Source organism: Miniopterus schreibersii (assembly GCF_964146895.1).
Source record: "Miniopterus schreibersii genome assembly, chromosome: 9".
Classification (NCBI taxonomy): Eukaryota; Metazoa; Chordata; class Mammalia; order Chiroptera; family Miniopteridae; genus Miniopterus; species Miniopterus schreibersii.
Window position 1 is genome coordinate 42225621 of NC_138118.1, and position 18739 is coordinate 42244359.

Below are 18739 nucleotides of genomic sequence, written 5' to 3' on the forward strand. Positions count from 1 at the left end.
ACCTTGAAGTGACCCAAACGCTACAATTATCAGGCAAGAATTTCAGTGAGGTAAAGAAAAAATGCTAATAATAAATAAAATAATAGGAAATCTCATTAAAAAATTTTTTTAATGTGGAAAAAACACACAAATGAGCCCTGGCCAGTGTGGCTCAGTTAGGTGAGTGCTGTGCCATACACTGAGAGGTCCCTGATTCAGTTTCCTATCAAGACGCGGCTTACGGGCTCCTTCCCCAGTAGGGGGTATGCAGGAGGCAGCTGATCAATGTTTCTCTATCATTGATGTTTCTCTCTCTCCCTCTCCCTTCTTCTCTCTCTAAAATCAATAAAAACATATTTTAAAAAACAGCAACAATGAAAATTTGGTTCTCTTTTCAAAGTATCTTCGTCCTATCTCCTCATGTCTATTTCTGTTGCCTGTGGTTTGGTTCAGGTGCTCACCATTTTGCATCTATACTATTACTGTGTCCTCCTGCCATTAGTCTGATTTATGCAATCTACTATCCAACATTATTTTTCCCGAATTCAAACCTTTGACCACATTTTTGCATTGCTTAAAACCCATCATTGATTTCCCAGTCCTTCAGGATAAACTCCCAACTTTTTAGCAGCCTACACAGAGTACATCTGCTGCCTGGCTCTCTTCCACATAGGCAGGCAGCTCACATTATCTATACTGAATGCTTGCAGTTCCCCAAATCATCAGCTTCCCCAGGCCCCTCTGCCTTTAATATAAGCCCTCCTGCCTGGCCGGGCATGGCTCAGCGGTTAAGCGTCGACCTAGGATCCAGGCGATCAGGGTTCGATTCCCAGTCAGGGCACATGCCCGGGTTGCGGGCTGCATCCAATCAATGACTCTCTCATCATTGATGTTTCTAGCTCTCTCTCTCTCCTTTCCTCTCTCTGAAATCAATAAAGATATATTAAAAAAAAAATATATATATATATAAGCCCTCCTAGCCCCACTGTATGTCAAGTGGTTCCTAGCTATTTGTCTTTTGAAATTCAGTTCAAGCAACACCTTTTGGTTTTCAGTCCTCTCAGTATAAGTTGAAGGTCTCTCTCATGATCCCATAGCACTCTGTAGAGCACTGATATCACTATAACTTGTTTTCTCTTGTGACTAGATTACAAGCTCCTCAAAGGGCTAGAGATGACATTTAGAAATTTATCAAATAAGGGTCATTGATTGAAATTTGTATGAACCAAAGCCATCCATCTTCATTCTGTGTATAATCATAATTGAAACATATATAATATACTTAAATTTTAGATTTTAAGTGTTTACTGAAGCCCAGTCAATATTTTCACACACAAAAACCCATAACTAAAGTCTGTAGTCTTACATAACCTAACCAGTGATTATATCTCATTGTAGAACAGTTTTTCAATCTTAGCACTATTGACATTTTAGTTCTTTGTTGTGGGGGATTGTCCTGTAGGATGTTTATCATTATATCCATCCTCTACCCTTTAAATGCTAGTAACAAAACTTTGGCTCCTCCCAGTTGTAACAATCAAACAGTGTCTCCAAACATTTTCAGATGAGGGAGCAAAATTCCTTCAGTTGAGAATCACTGCTATAAAATTCTAAATAGAAACCCAATTCATGAAATGCCTAACTGTTCTGCCCTTTAAGAATCACCAGTATATTTATTATATTCACTCTGATTACCAGCATATGGTGTTGTTCCGGTTTTGAAGAATCAGATTTGGTCTTGCCTCACTCTTTTCAGGAATTAGAACACAACTAAAAGGTGTGTTCAATTGATCTTTACTTCATAGTGGCACTACTCCTCTCCTTTTCTAAAATGAGAGGAGTGGGGGAGTTGAGATTTTCCAGTGCCATGTTCTACAAATATTAAGCTTTAAAAATCATTTCTGATAGCAGTTAGAGAGAGGAGCAGACTTCTGTTGAGTAATAATTAAACTGTATGTAGTTTGGATTTTATATAATATGAAAACATTTAGTCAAAACGCTTCTCACTTGTCAGATTTCTTTGTGTTAGTTTTCTTAACTTTTGTATTTCTGTCCTTTTTTCTTTTCAGACAATCTATGTTCTTATGGGAAATGCTGTGCAACCCTTACTGACTTCAGTGGGAGATGCTATAGAGGCCATAATCATCACCATGCATCAAGAAGATTTTTCTGGGTAATCACTTTAAACCAAAATTTTCACTAGCCTTTATTGCATTTGTTTTCCATTCCCTCATCCACTACCACTCCCTAAAGTCTCCTAATATCTAGGTTTGTTCCCCTTGTGACAGGGTTCCAACCTTATTCTACTCTATTGACTGTGAGGACCATTAGCAGATGAAATTTTTTCAATTCTTATTTTCATCATTTCTCTCCTATCATTGAAAAAGAATCATTAATCAATAATGATTAATTATTAAGGACTCAGCTTGGCACTTCAGCACTTTTGGTAGTATGTGCCTTCTTCCCTTTCCAGTTTTATCTTTTTCTTTACTTCTCACAAACACCGTGTACTTGAGTTCTGGCACAGGAATGGTATTCCTTGTGTAAAATCCAAATCCCTCTCTGGCTTTGAGGTCAGGCTCCTCCCAACCCCTCCCAGAGGGATTTTCCTTTCTCAGATTTTTGTGGCAATCTAATCTGGTCATATCACACCTAACCCATAAACATTTTGGTATTATTCCATAGCTATTTCATATGTGTATTGCTTATCCATATCATATGATCTTGAGAATAAGAATCAGATTTCCAAGATTAAAGATGGCAGTGGACTGAGTGGAAGCTGCACTGACACTCTCTCAGAACCAAACTGGAATTACAACTAAAATATAGAAACACCATCGTGAATAATCAAATACAAATGAAGACAAGCTGGAGAGCACCCTCATAACCAAGGACCTAAATCGGAGACCGTATAGAGACCGGTAGAAAGTGTGGAGGCACGAGAGGGCTGACTGGACTCCCACAGGCAGCAGCTGAAGATCCGGAGGGATATCTCAGCTGTGGGGGGTTCCCACTGAAGACTCTGGGACCTAAACCCCAGGCTGGGTTTCCCAGCCAAGAGCACCAAAATTGAGAAAGGTGCCGATATTACATCTGGCTGTAAAAAACAGCCAGATTTCTGTCTGCCAGGGAGAGATGGCTGGAACTTCAGGCACCGTCTTAAAGAGCCAACACACAAAGTTTTGGGTGCAGCCACTCACCTTGGGCTTCAGCAGAGGGAGGGCAGAGTGGACAGGAGCTGTGTGAGGAGAATCTAGGGTTGTGGGCTCTGGAGATAGAGATCAGAAGGCACCCATCTGGATTCCCATACTGAGTCATTCCCCCATACTGCAGAGGACATCTTTCTCAGGTAGACATTTTGCTGCTTTTGCATGGGGGTGGGGGGGACAGTTGCCTCACCCTGCTGGAAAATCTGTCGCCCTACCAGAGGAGTTTCTATAGCCTGAGGCTAATTAAGAGAATCCGATTAATCAGCCTGCAGCCAGAGGTAGACCTCAGAGTTCTTTGAGTCTTTGCCTGATCTACTTCTGGACCCAGGCCTTGGAAAAGCAGACTTTGATGTGCATCTTGGTCCTGTCCAGCAGCACCCAGCCACAGCAGAGGAGTCCTCAAGCTGAGGGTTGTTGATAGCTCCAAACAGGGTACTCAGGGACAGTGACAAACTGTGTCTGACATCTGCCTGCACCAGAGACCCTCCAAAAAGACTGAGAGACCTAGCAGATCTACCTAATACATAGAAACAAAGCCAAACAGGCAGCCAAAATTAGGAAACAAGCCCCAAATGAAAGAACAAGAGAAGTCTCCAGAAAAAGAGCTATATGAAATGGAGATAAGTAATCTAACAAATGTAGAGTTCAGAATACTGATTGTAAGGATGCTCAACAGCATGAAAAAAGATAATGGGAACTATGAAGGAAATTAAGAATGCCATAGCAGAAATAAAGAATACATTGGAAGGAATAAACAGCAGATTAGAGGAAGATGAGGATCGGATCAGCAAATTAGAAGACAGGGTAGAAAAAAATCAATCAGAGAACAAAAAAGAAAAAACAAAAAACAGGAGGAAACTGTAAGGGAGCTGTGGAACAACATGAAATATAACAGTATTCACATTATAGGAATGCCAGAAGGGGAAGAGAATAAGCAGGGGTGTAGAGAGTTTGTTTGAAGAAATAATGGCAGAAAACTTCCCTAACCTGGTCAAGGAAAACGTCACACAAGTTAGGAGGCACAGAGAGTCCCAAGCAAGAAGAATCCAAAGAGGCCCACGCCCAGACACATAATTAAAATGCCAAGAATTCAAGACAAAGAGAGAATCTTAAAGGCAGCTAGAGAAAAGCAATCTTACCTACAAAGGAGCTCTCATACTGCTCCCATGTCAGCTGACTTCTCATCAGAAACTCTACAGGCCAGGAGGGAATGGTATGAAGTATTCAAGGTAATGCAAAACAGCAATCTGAAATTAAGACTATTCTATCCAGCAAGACTATTATTCAAGATAGATGGTGAAATAAAGAGCTTCCCAGATAAAAAAAAAGGCAAAGGAATTTTTCACCACCAAACCAGCATTGCAAGAAATGTTAAAGGGACTGCTGTAATTAGAAGTGGAAGTAGAGAGAGAAACATAGGCATAAAGAATTAAAATGGCATAGATAAGTACCTATCAATAATAACCTTTAATGTAAATGGGTTAAATGCTCCAATAAAAAGATATAGGGTGCCTGAATGGATAAGAAAACATGATCCAAATATATGCTGTCTACAAGAGACCCACCTCAGAACAAAAGACTCACACAGGATGAGAGTGAAGGGATGGAAAAAATTTTTCCATACAAATGGAAATTTAAAAAAATCTGGGGTATCAATACTCATATCTGACAAAATAGACTTCACAGTGAAGACTATAATGAGAGACAAGAAAAGTCACTACATAATACTAAAAGAATGGATCTAACGAGAGGATATAACCCTGATAAACATATATGCACCCAATATAGAAGAACCTAAACTTATAAAAAAAAAACACTTATAGAGGACTTTAAGGGTGTGATCAACAGCAGTACAGTCATAGTAGGAGACTTTAACACCCCACTGATTTCACTGGGTAGGTCTTCCAGACAAAAAATCAACAAGGAAACTGACCCTAAAATGATTATGATAAGTAAAATTAGGCAGTCAAAGAAAGACAAGTACCACATGATCTCACTCATGTGGAATGTAATAAACAAAATAAACTGATAAACAAAATAGATCCAGAGACATAGACTGAAGAATCTCAGAGGGAAGGTAGGGATGGGGGAGTGGGTGGGGAGAGATTAATCAAAGAACTTATATGTTTATAAGCATAACCCATGCACATAGACATCGCTATAGGGAAGGTCTGGGGGTGGGGTGGATGCGGGGTAGAGGAGACCAGTGGGGATATTGGGGGCCATCTGTAATACTTTCAACAATAAAGATAAGTTAAAAAAAAAAAAAAAGGATCAAATTTTATAAACCAGTGTTTACTGCACTCTTTTTAAGAAGAGTAAAATGGTTTTGACTCAGTAGATTATAAAACCTTTTATGGAGAATTTGGAATAGTTATTGTCTATGTAAGAAATGTCCAAACCTATAGAGAATTTTTATAAAAATTTATTTGAGCCAAACAGAGGATATACCTGGAAGCAAGATCTCAACAGATAGATAAATGCTCCCAAGAATAACAGTTTACAGTTTCTTTTATGGTTTGAAATTAAGGAGGGAACACAAAGAAGATTACATGAAGGTGGAAGTAAGCAACATGGGGATGGGATTACGGGGTAGTTAATATTATATGCTCTCTTGAGGGGTCTGAAAGGAAGCATTTCAAAGATGTGTTAACCTAGATATACAGAAACAGGCAGGGCTTGCTTAAAGCAAAGGTAAACCTCTAACTAAAGTTATAAACTGGCAGGGCATGACTAACCACCATAATCTGCCCAATCAGGAATTTATGATCATTTCACCCTGTGATACTATGGAAAGTAGTCTATACTACTTTCCATAGGACCCCTTTTCTCATCCACATAATTTACACATCCTTAGGGTGATTTAAAAAAAAAAAAACCCAAAACAACAAAACAGAATTTAACCACTCTAGAGTTAAACATTTAAATATTCAAATCATTTATCATTTCATTTACAAAGTATTTTTTGAAGGGTGAAAGGTCAGTCTCTATTTTTACTGACAGGAAGCACAGAAGGGTGAAGTGGATTCTACACAAAAGTACTATAATATTTAGATAAAGGAATATAAAATTGCTGATACTACTATTTGGGAGGAAATGAACTTTGTTTAAAATTGATCTGAAAGGTTCCAGTTAGACCAATCATCAGTGCCTATGAAAAGTATGCAAAAATGAGGAGGTTTTAAAGACTTGTTTTATAAGATTGGTCACATACTTACTTCAATAATTATATTGGTGAGTCAAACTAGTGCCTAAGATAACGCATTGGACATTGAAAGTTGGTTTCCCAAGTAGGTATTCTCTTACTAGTTTGCCTAAGTACTAGTGAGCCAGATTGGTTCTTCTTTTTTTTTTTAATTTTATTGTTGAAAGTGTTTATAGGTGTCCCATTTTTTCCCCCATTGACCCCCTCCACCTTGCTCCCACCCCCTCCCCAAGCCTTCACTCCATTATTGTCTGTGTCCATGAGTTATGCATATATGCATATAACTTCTTTGGTTAATCTCTTCCCACCCTCCACCCCCCTTTCCTCTTCCCTCTGAAATATGACCTTCTGTTGCATGCGTCAATGTCTCTGGATCTATTTAGTTTGCCGGATTCTTTTGTTCATTAGCTTCTTAAAGAAGACCCTTCAACATTTCATGTAGTAATGGTCTGCTGGTGATGAACTCCTTTAGGTTTTTCCTATTTGTGAATCTCTTTATCTGACCTTCAGTTCTAAATGATAGCTTTGCTCAGTAGAGCAATCTTGGTTGTAGGTTCTTGTTTTTCATCACTGAAAATTTCTTGCCACTCCCTTCTGGCCTGCAAAGTTTCTGTTGAGAAATCAGCTGACAGTAGTATGGGTGTTCCCTTGTAGGTAACTAATTGCTTTTCTCTTGCTGCTTTTAAGATCCTCTCTTTGTCTTTAACCTTTGGCATTTTAATTATGATGTGTCTTGCTGTGGGCCTCTTTGAGTTCCTCTTGTTTGGAACTCTCTGTGCTTCCTGGACTTGTAAGTCTGTTTCTTTTCTCAGGTAGGGGAAGTTTTCTGTAATTATTTTTCAAATAGGTTTTCAATTTCTTGCTCTCATTCTTCTCCTTCTGGCATCCCAATAATATGAATGTTGGGCCTCTTGAAGTTGTCCCAGAGGCTCCTTATACTATTATCATATTTCTGGATTCTTTTTTCTTTTTGCTCTTCTGGTTGGGTGTTTTTTGTTTCCTCATGTTCCAACTTGCTGATTTGATTCTCAGCATCCTCTACTCTACTGTTGATTCCCTGTAAATTATTCTTCATTTCTGATCATTTAGCCTTCATTTCTGATAGGTATTTTATTATGTCATCAATGGTCTCACTTGTTTTCGTAATAGTCTTACTAATATCCTTGAGCATCCTTATAACCAAAATTCTGAACTCTGTATCTGTTAGCTTGCTTGGTTCTATTTCATTTAGTTCGTTTCCTGGAGATTTCTTCTGTTCTTTCCTTTGTGACATGTTTCCTTTCTCCGCACTTTGGCTGCTCCCAGGTGTTTGTTTTTATGTATTAGGTAGAGCTGCTATGTCTCCTGGAATTTGTAGAGTGGCTTTGTGTAGTAGGTGTCCTATAGGGTCCAGTGGCTCAGCCTCCTCAGCCACCTGAGCTGGGCCTTCTAGGTGTTCCCCTGTGTGTGCTGTGTGCACTGTCCTGTTGTAGTTGAGTTTTGGTTGCCATTGGCGGCACTGGGAGGAATTGACCCCCCAGGCCAGTCGGCTTTGAGGACCAGCTGCAACTATAGCCAAAGAGCTGCTGTGCTGCAGACACCCCTATGGAGCAGGATTTACTTCAGTGGGGCTTTGGTGTTCACCAAGTGCGCCCCTTGAGTGTGTCACTTGTGGATGTGGTAGGGTTGTAATCCAGCATGGTCGAGTTTGACCACCAGGTGCACTGTCTCTGGGTCCTCCCGGGAGGTGCAAAGTCAGCCTCTGCCAGTGACTTCCCCAGGGCCACCCAGCATGAGCTACACAGCAAACCATAGTTGGCTGTTACTTGTGCTGGACTTGGCATTGTCCAGGAGAGTCCAAGCTATGAACCAATGCAGGCTGCAGCTAGTGCCAGGCCTGGGGCCACTTATCAGAGATTTTAGGAAAGTCCTAAGCAAAAGGCTTGAGAGGCCACTTGCATAGAAAAGCCACTGGAAATGACTTGGATGAGCATGCACATAGTGAAGGGAGGGTTCTCCTGGAATGACCAGAGCAGGGTGAAAGGCATGAGTCAGGTAATGGAGATTCAAATATGGCGCCTGCCTGCTGGCTCTGTGGTGTGAGGGCTCGCCAAAGGAGCAATGGCCTCTGCCAGCTCTTCTGTCTAGGAGAAAGCTGCCCCTCCAGCTCTTGCCCCAATTTCAGGCAAGTTAGTTCCTCCCTAAATGTCCCAGGTACCTTTCAAGCTTCTGCCTGGCACTGTGGCTCAGAGAGAGCGCGTCTGAGTCCATGCACTGGCCCTTTAAGAGGAAAGCCTGGGACTCCTGCAACCTCCGTGTTTTGCAGCAACAGTCCCCACTGTTTTTCACAGCCCAAAGTTGAGGGACTTATCTTCCCAGCCTTGGAGCCCTGGGCTGGGAGCCCGATGTGGGGCTGGGACCCCTCACTCCTCCAGGAAACCTCCACCACCGAGATGTCCCTCCCGGGTTTCAACCCAGGCACCCGGTGTGGGCCCGCAGCCAAGTCTCCGGGATTCAGCCCCAATCCTCCCGCGTCTCCGCCCCTCCTACTGGTCTTAATGCTTCTTCAGTTCCCTGGTTGTAGGACTTCTGTTCAGCTAGATTTCAGGAGATTCTGAGTGATGGTTGTTCTGTATTTTAGTTGTAATTTTGACGTGGTTGTGGGAGGCGGCGGGTACAGCTGTTACCTATGGCGCCATCTTGTTTCTCTTCTTGAGCCAGATTGGTTCTTTAACTTAAGGGTTACCATGAGTTTGAAGCATTATTTTAAGGTGTATAACATCCATATTTTTCCCCCCAAATGGCCTTTGGTGGTTCCATTTGATCTCATTCATATACGGCAGACATTTGAGATTCTACTGAAAGTCATTTTCCATACATGGAAGTATAGGACTGTGGATCACTGTTGCTTTATAGTTATTTAAAGTATTGTTCCTATAGTAAAGCTATAATTTTCCCACTTTCTAGGATATTGTTTTTAGTAATTCTGATATGTCGTGTTATATATGTATGGCTTACATGAAATATAAGGTAAAGTTGGATTAAACTATTCCAGAAGTAGGCATCACTTTTTTTTTCCTTTTTTAAATTCTCACCTGAGGATATTTTAAGAGAGAGAGAGAGAACAGAGAGAAACAGAGAAACATCAGTGTGAGACACATCAATTGATTGACTCCCTGAGTTCTATTCCATTGTATACATGTACCACTACCTTTTTATCCACTTGTTTATTGATGAGCACTTGGGTTGCTTCTATATCTTGGCTATGGTAAATAATGCTACAGTGAACATAGCAGTGAATATGTTTTGGGTTTCTTTAGATATATATCCAGAAGTGGAATTGCTGGTCATTAGGCAGTTACATTTTTTATTTTTTGAGGGATCTCTATACTGTTTTCTGTAGTAGCTGCAACAATTTGCATTCCCACCAACAGTGCACAAGGGTTCCCTTTTCTCAACGTCCTCACCAATACTAGTTTGTTGATTTATTGATGATAGCCATTCTGAGAGGTGTGAGATGATATTTCATTGTGGTTTTAATGTGCATTTCTCTGATAATTAGTGATCTTGAGCATCTTTTCATATGTCTGTTGACCATCTGCATGTCCTCTATGGAAAAATTTTTATTCAGGTCCTCTGTTCATTTTTTAATTGGATTGTTTGTGTTTTTTGTTGTTAAGTTGTATAAGTTCTTTATAAATTTTGGATAGTAACCTCTTATTTGATACATCATTGGCAAATATCTTCTTCCATTCAGTAGGTTATCTTTTTGGTTTTTTGATGTTTTCTTTTGTGCAAACACTTTTTAGTTTAATGTAGTCCCGTTTGTTTATTTTTTCTGACATTGCTAAGAGAAATATCAGAGATTTTACTGCCTTTGTTTTCTTCTAATAGTTTTATTATTTAAGTCTTTAAGTCTTACATTTAAGTCCTTAATCCATTTTGAGTTTATTTTTATATATGGTGTTAGCAGGTGGTCTCATTTTTGGTTTTGGGGTTTGTTTTTTTTTTGCATGTATCTGTCCAATTTTCTCAACACCATTTATTGGATAGACTTTCCTCCTACATTGTATGTTCTTGCCTCCTTTGTCCTATATTAATTCATCATATAGGCTTGGGTTTATTTCTGGACTCTCCATTCTATTCCATTTATCCGTGTGTCTGTTTTTATGGATAGTACCATGCTGTGTTTATTATGATGGTCTTGTAGTATAGTTTCATATCAGGTAGGGTGATACCTCCAACTTTGTTCTTTCTCAAGATTGCTGTGGCTATTGAGGGTCTTTTGTGGTTCCATATAAATATTTGGATTATTTGTTCTCATTCTGTGAAACATAGGTTGTTTTGGGTAGTATGAACATTTTAAGGTGTTAATTCATCTTATCCATGAGCACAGTATAAGTATATGCTTTTATTTATTTGTGTCATCTTCAATTTCTTTCTCTGATGTCTTAAAATTTCCTAAATACAGGTCTTTTTCCTCATTGATTAAATTTATTCCTAGGTTTGGGGTTTTTTTGATGCAGTTTTTAATGGGGTTATTTCTTAGTTTCCCTTTCTGGTAGTTCATTGTGAGTGTATAAAAATGCAACTGATCTGGTTATTTACGTTTTATCCTGCTACTTTTCTGAATTCGTTTATCAATTCTAGTAGTTTTTTGGTGGAATCTTTAGGGTACTCTATGTAGAGTATCATGTGACGTGCAAATAATGACACTTTTACTTCTTTCTTTCCAATTTGGATGCCTTTTATTTCTTCTTGTCAGATTGCTGTGGTTAGGAATTCTAGTACTATGTTGAAACAAGAGTGGTGAAAGTAGACATCTCTGTCGTGTTCCTGATCTTAAGGAAAATGCTTTTAGTTTTTCCCAGTTGTATATGATGTTAGCTGTGGGTTTGTCATATGTGGCCTTTACTGTGTTGAGATATGTTTCCTCTAGCCCCACTTTGCTGAGAGTTTTTATAAAAAATGGATTGTGTAGCCCGGCAGGCGTGGCTCAGCAGTTGAGCATCAACCTAGGGTCCAGGAGATTGAGGTTCGATTCCCGGTCAGGGCACATGCCTGGGTTGCAGGCTCTATCCCCAGTTGGGGGCCTGCAGGAGGCAACCGATCAATGATAACTCTCATCATTGATGTTTCTGTCTCTCTCTCTCTCTCTCTCCATCTCTATCTCTATCTCTATCTATCTCTATCTCTATCATCTCTCTCTCTTCTCCCCTCCCCCTCTCCCTTCCTCTCTCTGAAATCAATAAAAATATATATTTTTTAAAAAGGTACTGTGTCAAATGCTTTTTCTGCATCTATTCATATGATCATATAACTTTTATCCTCATTTTGTTTATATGGTGTATCACATTGTTGATTCGTGGATATTGTACCAGCCTTGCATCCCAGAAATAAATCCCTTTGACTATGGCATGTGATCTTTTTAATGTATTGCTGAATTCAGTTTGCTTATATTTTGTTGAGAACTTTTGCATTTATGTTTGTCAGAGATATTGTCCTATAATTTTCTCTCTTTTGATGTCTTTATCTGGTTTTGGAATCAGGATAATGGTGGCCTTGTAAAATGAGCTTGGGAGTCTTCCTTCCTCTTGAATATTTTGGAATAGTATGAAAAGGGTAACTTAATTCTTCTTTGAATGTTTGGTAAAATTTACTTGTGATGCCATCCAGTCCAGGATTTTTGTTTGTTGAGAGTTTTTTTTTTTATTACTGCTTTGATTTCCTAGGTTGTAATCAGTCTGTCTAGATTTTTTGTTTCTTGATTCAGTTTTGGAAGATTGTATATTTTTAGGATTTTCCATTTCTTTCAGATTGTCCAATTTATTGTCATGTAATTTTTCATATTTTCTTTTTCCCTTTTCTTTTTAAAAGAAACTTGAATGAGGAGAGTAGCAGTGTTTTATATGTTTTTTTATAATTGATTTTAGAGAGAGAGGAAGGGAGAAAGAAACACCAGAATGCACCTTGACAGGGAATAGAACCTATGACCTTTTGGTGTATGGGACGTCGCTCCAACCAACTGAGCAACACCCTCCATTGTTCATATTATTTTCCTATAATCCTTTGTCTTTCTATGGTGTCACTTGTCACTTCTCTTCTTTCATCACTTTATATTATTTCCTTCTCTTCCTTTTTTTTCTTGATGCGTCTAGTTAAAGGTCTAATAATCTTATTTATCTTTTCAAAGAAGCAGCTCTTGGTTTCACTGATATTTCATATCTTTTTTAGACTATTATGTTTATTGCCACTCTGATCTTTATTATTTCTTTCCTTCTACTCACTTTGGGCTTTTTGGTGTTGTTCTTGTTTGTTTTTTGCTAGTTTCTTTAGGTGTAAGGTTAGATTGTTTATTTGAGATTTTTTTTTTTTTTGCCTCACCCAAGGATATTTTTCCAATGCTTTTTAGAGAGAGTGGAAGGGAGAGAGAGAGAGAGAAAAACATTGATGTGAGAGAAACACATCCATTGATTGCATCACACACATGCCGGGATCAAGCCTACAACCCCAGCACGTGCCCTAGGCTAGAATAGAACCTGGGACCCTTCAGTATGCAGACTGATGCTCTAACCACTGAGCAAAACTGACCAGGGCATGATTTTTCTTTTTTCTTTTTCTGTAATGCTATGAATTTCCCTCTTAGGACTACTTTTATTGTGTCCCATAGATTGTGGGTTGTTGTGTTTTCATTTTCATTTGTCTCAAGGTATCTTTTCATTTCTTGCTTGATCTCATTGTTAACCCATTCATTGTTTAGTAACGTTATTTAACTTCCATATGTTTGTGTGTTTTTCAGTTTTTTTATTGTAATTGATTTCTCATTTCATAACATTGTGGTCAGAGAAGATGTTTGATATGACTTCAATCTTCTTGAATTTTTGAGACTTGTTTTATGACCTAACATGGTCTATTTTGGAAAATGTTCCATGTGTACTTGAAAGAATGTATATTCTGCTGCTATGGGGTGAAATAATCTAAAAATACCAATTAAATAGTTTTTGTTTATTGTGTCATTTAAGGCCACTGCCTCCTTGTTGATTTTCTGTCTGAAAGATCTATCCATTGATGTCAGTGTAGTTAAACTTTCCTACTATGACTGTTACTGTTGAGCTCTCTCTTTTTGTCCATCAATATTTGCTTTATATATTTAGGTGCTCCTATGTTGGTGTATCAGTGTTTACAAAGGTTATATTCTCTGTTGGATTGATCCCTTTCTAATTATGTAATGTCTTTCTTTGTTTCTTGTTATAGCCTTTGTTTTAGTCTGTTTTGTGTGATACAAATATTGCCACCCCAGCCTTTTTGTTTGTTTTCATTTTCATGAAATATCTTTTTCCATCTCTTTCAATCTGTGTTGTGTTTTTCTATCAGAAGTGGGTCTCTTGTAGAGAGCATATATATGGGTTTTATTTCATTATCTAATCAACCACCCTGTCTTTCTATTGGAGCATTTAATCCATTTACATTTAAAGTTGTTACTGATAGGTTCACAGTTATTGCCATTTTATTACTCATATTTATGTTCATTTTCTTCCTTAAGGAAGTCCTTTTTATGTTTCTACTTTTTTTTTTAACCCTCACCCAAGGATACTTTTATTGATTTTAAAGAGAGGAAGGGAGAAGAAGAGAGAGAGAGGAAAGGAGAGAGAGAGAGGAAAAAACCCACACACACACATCAATGTGAGAGAGAAACATTGATAGGTTGCCTCCCGTACACACCCCGACCAGGGATTGAACCTGCAACCTAGGCATGTGCCCCGACCGGGAATCAAACCTGCAACCTTTTGATATATGGGATGACACTCCAACCAACTGAGCCACCTAGCTAGGACCTATTAACATTCCTTGTAATACTTGCTTGGTGATGATAAACTCCTTTATTTTTCTGTTTTCTGGAAGCTCTTTATTTCTCTTTTAATTTGAAATGATAGTCTTGCTGGTTAGTAGAGTAGTCTTGGTTGTAGGTCCTTGCTTTTCATCACTTTGAATATTTCATGCTAATCCTTCTGGCCTGAAAAGTTTCTGTTGAGAAATCAGCTGACAGTGTTATGGGAGCTCCTTTATAAATAACTGTCTTTTTCTCACTGCTTTTAAGATTCTCTCTTTGCCTTTAACCTTTGCCATTTTAATTATATTGTGTCTTGGTGTGGGCCTCTTTGGGTTCATCTTGTTTAGGACTCTGTGCTTCCTGGACTTGTGTTTCTTTTTTCTTCATCAGTAGGGAAGTTTTCAGTTATTATCTTCAAATAGATTCTCAATTTATTTCTTCTCATTCTGGTACCCTCTATGATACAGATGTTATGTTTGATGTTGTCCCATAGGTTCCTTAAACTATCCCCGTTGAAAAAAAAAATTTTTTTTTTCCTGCTCTGATTGGGTGTTTTCTGCTACCTTGTCTTCCAAATCGCTGATTTGATCATCTGCTTCATCTAACCTGATTTGATTTCTTCTAATGTATTTTTTTTAAGTAAAGCCATTTTATTATTTTTTTAATATGTTTTTATTGATTTCAGAGAGAGGAAGGGAGAGGGAGAGAGACATAGAAACATCAGTGATGAGAGAAAATCATCAGTCAGCTGCCTCCTGTATGCCCCCTACTGGGGATCGAGCCTAAAACCTGGGCATGACCAGGAATCGAACTATGACCTCCTGATTCATAGGTCGATGCTCAACTGCTGAGCCACACTGTCTGGGCCTTCAGGTGTATACTTCATTTGTGTTATTTTATTCTTCCTTTCTGACTGGTCCTGTTTTATGGATTCTGTGTCCTTTTTATTCTTTTGAGGTTCTAAATTTCTTGAGCATCTTTCTATTTTTTTGTACTCTATGTTTGGTAAATTGTTTGCCTCCATTTCATATAGTTCTTTTTCTGGAAATTTCTTCTGTTCTTTTACTTGGAGCATATTTCTTTGTCTCCCCATTTGGCTGCCTTTCTGTGTTTGTTTCTGTGTATTATGTAGATCTGCTATGTCTCTCTGTCTTGGTAGGGTGGCCTTATGTAATAGATTTCCTATAGGGCCAAGTGGCACAGTGTCCCTGATCACCTGAGCTGGGTGCCCCAGTAGTGTCTCGTGTGTGCATTATGTGAGTTCTTGTATTGTAGTTGAGCCTTGATTGTTGGAATGTCCAGGGGTAGGGTTGAGTCTCAGGCTGTCTGTCTATGACGACTGACCATGACCACAGCATTATGAACTGTTGTGTGGGGACTGACCCCAGGAACAGAATTCATCCCAGCAGGGTCTGGTGCCTGTCGAGAACTCCCTTTGGGCATGCCTCTTGTGGAGCTAATGAGGTCATGCTCTGTTGTGGTCTGAATCGAGCCATTGGTTATGCTGGTTCTTTGGCTTCTTGGGAGGAACTCCAGTATAGGTCAGTGTCAGAAGCTGCACATGGGATGGGCTGAGCTGTGTACCAAGGCCTGCTGCCACCATTACCAGCCCTGGGGCATGTCAGCAAAAGGCCCAAGGCACCTGGCAACGTGCTGCTTGATAGGCTTAGCCCCTGAAAGAGCCATAGGCAATACATGAGTTATATTAGGTAGGTTCTCAGGGAGGTACCAGGTAAGAGCTAGTGGTATTCCCAAGGTTACTACAGATTGAAACTCTGCACCAGTGCCAGGTCTGAGGCCACTCAGCAAAAGTCACTGGGTACACTGAGGCCAGCCACCATCTGCTAGACCTTTGGTTAGCATCCTACTTATAATAACCATTGCTATGTTTTAAAATCAGTTCACCTCATTCTCTTGCATTTGAGTCAGTTCTTTTCTAGACCATTGCCAGTTTCTCTATGTCATTCTCAGAGCATGGAAACACTTATTTTTAAAAAATGATTCAGTATTATGTAGCCAGTGATCTCATTGACTAGTTAATATTAGGTGAGTTCTAATTTTGTTATAATTTTTCTTTCCTATTAATATTTCACATTCTTTTAATACATTCTTTAAAGAGCAATTATAAACACTTATAAATTATAAATAGTATTTCGTGGAGTATCAACTCGCATCATCTGTTGACCCAAATTGAAGCCTTTCCAAACCTCATCAACTGGGAGGAAAAATTGCATACAATGCATATTGTTACATAACCAGTTCCACAGTCAGAATTCTATTGGACAGATCAGATTAAATAGTACCATAGCAGAAATATCTTTGCCAAGAATTTGTTTGAGAAAGGCAGCATTTATTGCCATTACAAAGTGTAAAATGCTATTTCAGGATCCATCATTCATTTATTCACTAACCAGGTAAAACATATTAGTGCATGTAGAGTTGTAAATCTCGGAGAGGCCTTAGATGTCAGTGAGTGCATAAGGCACTCACATGAATTATCCAAGACAGATGGTTGTCTGTTTTATTCTTAATACTCTTTAGGTGCCCTGGCTGGGTAGCTCAGTTGGTTAGAGAGTTTTCCCGATATGCCAAGGTTGTGGGTTTGATCTCCAGTCAGGGCACATACAAGAAACAACCAACGCCTGCATAAATAAGTGGGACAACAAATTGATGTGTTTTTTTCTCTCTCTCTCTCCCTCTCTCTTTCAAATCAGTCAATAAATAAAATATTCCCCAAAAACATTTTTTGGTAAATGTATTCTACGATTTCTTCAGTAATCTTGCTAGCATCTTAAAACAACCTTTAGAATATAATTTTAGCATTGTTTTATTCCTTTTAACTCTTAGCAAAAATAAACAATGCTTTTTCTGCACCATAAGGGGAAAAAATGCTTAGGATTGATAGGCAGAGGGGGAACAAGTCAAATAGTCCCTTTTAGTGCATTAGCTGTCTTTTTCTTTTGCAGGTCATTACCCAGCTCAGGAAAGCCTGATGTTCCTTGTTCTTTGTATATGAAGGAGCTTCAAGGTTTTATTGCCAGAGTTATGAGTGACTACTTTAAACACTTTGAATGCTTGGATTTTGTCTTTGACAACACTGAAGCTATTGCCCAAAGAGCAATTGAACTTTTTATCCGCAACGCCAGTCTCATAAGACCTCTTGGTGAAGGTGGGAAAATGCGACTTGCTGCTGATTTTGCACAGGTAAATTGGTGCATAGCTACAAAGGAGAAAATGTTTCAGTCTCAGTATTATCTGTTAAATAAAAGACTAAATATGTATTCTTCAGTGTTTTAGAGAGATGAAGTATGAAGAAAAATAGATTTATTTAAACCTAACTGGTAAAAAAAAAAAAAAAAGGTTTAAAGGTGCTTTCATAACAGAGAATTCATAACAGCTATTTTTTTCTTTGAATTTAACAAAAGAATCATCACTCATCTTTGATATTTCACGGTTAAGGCAAAGTCACTCATTCCACAGTAAAGCAACATTTCCCACTTTATGTAATGTGGGGCTTTCTCACTATTTTACTTTCCCACACATGCAGGGCAGTATTGATAAGAGTAATTGCTAGAAAATAATGTAGACAATGAAATTTATCCTTCAAGCACTATAAAAGGGCCATCTGTATCATGTAAAGGGAAGGAACTCCAGCACATCTGTAACCCTCTAGTGGCCAGCTCAACATTCCTAGACAGTGTTCTAAGTCCTTTAGATGCACAGGCCAGGTAGATAAGAGTCTGAGTATTTGGGCCCTTGTATTAAATAGAGTACCTTTCTTGTATGTGGCCAGCTTGAAATCGTCCAAGCTGTGTGATGTGGATGAGGTAAAATGACATTAAAATAACAGAACCATAATCAGCTTTTATAGAAAGGGTGATTTCTTTGTCATTTAAGACACGGTTTTTAAGCCTTTTAATAGTGTCAGAGGCAAAGAGAAACATCTCAAACATACACTTCTATTAAAAGATTCAGAAACAGATAATTCACATTTATGTAGCATGTCAAAGGTGAAATCATTTTTTTTTTTTTTTTAACCCACACCTGAGGATATTTTTTCCATTGCTTTTCAAAGAGAATGGAAAGTGGGGGGAGAGGGAGAAAGAGAGAGAAAGAAAGAAACATCGATGTAAAAGAGACACATCGATTGGTTGCCTCTTGCACTTGCTCAGACTCAGGCCAGAGCCTGCAACCTTGCCCTTTGGCGGGAATCAAACCCAGGAAACTTTAGTCCACCAGCTGACACTCTAATCACTAAGCCAAACCAGCTAGGGCAAAGGTGAGATAATTTTTAAGCCTTTCAAAGCTGTTAGCTTTACAAGTCTAAATAGTTATTCAAATGGGTTATTCATAGTAGTCTCCCAGAAGCCCCCTGCTTTTAAAGATAGACAAATTTTAATGTCCCTATTTATTCCTGAATCTATGTGCAAGTCTTAGTTTATTCTTCCTGCACGGAGAAAAGGATGTGGCAGGCTGCTTGTACCAGCGTAGTGGTTGTCCGATGCTCCCTCATACCTGATGGAGCTGCAAAAAGGA

At 38.8% G+C, this 18739-nt stretch overlaps 1 protein-coding gene across 2 annotated transcripts in view; it reads left to right on the plus strand.

Moving 5' to 3' along the window:
- The window catches only part of COG5 (component of oligomeric golgi complex 5), a 324571-nt gene that overhangs the window by 280941 nt on the left and 24891 nt on the right, over positions 1-18739 (plus strand). For both annotated transcript variants that reach the window (XM_081146842.1, XM_081146843.1), the window contains 2 exons: positions 2049-2152; positions 17170-17407. In XM_081146842.1, coding sequence (XP_081002968.1) covers positions 2049-2152; positions 17170-17407 — 342 coding nt within the window. The remainder of the gene's footprint in view (positions 1-2048; positions 2153-17169; positions 17408-18739) is intronic.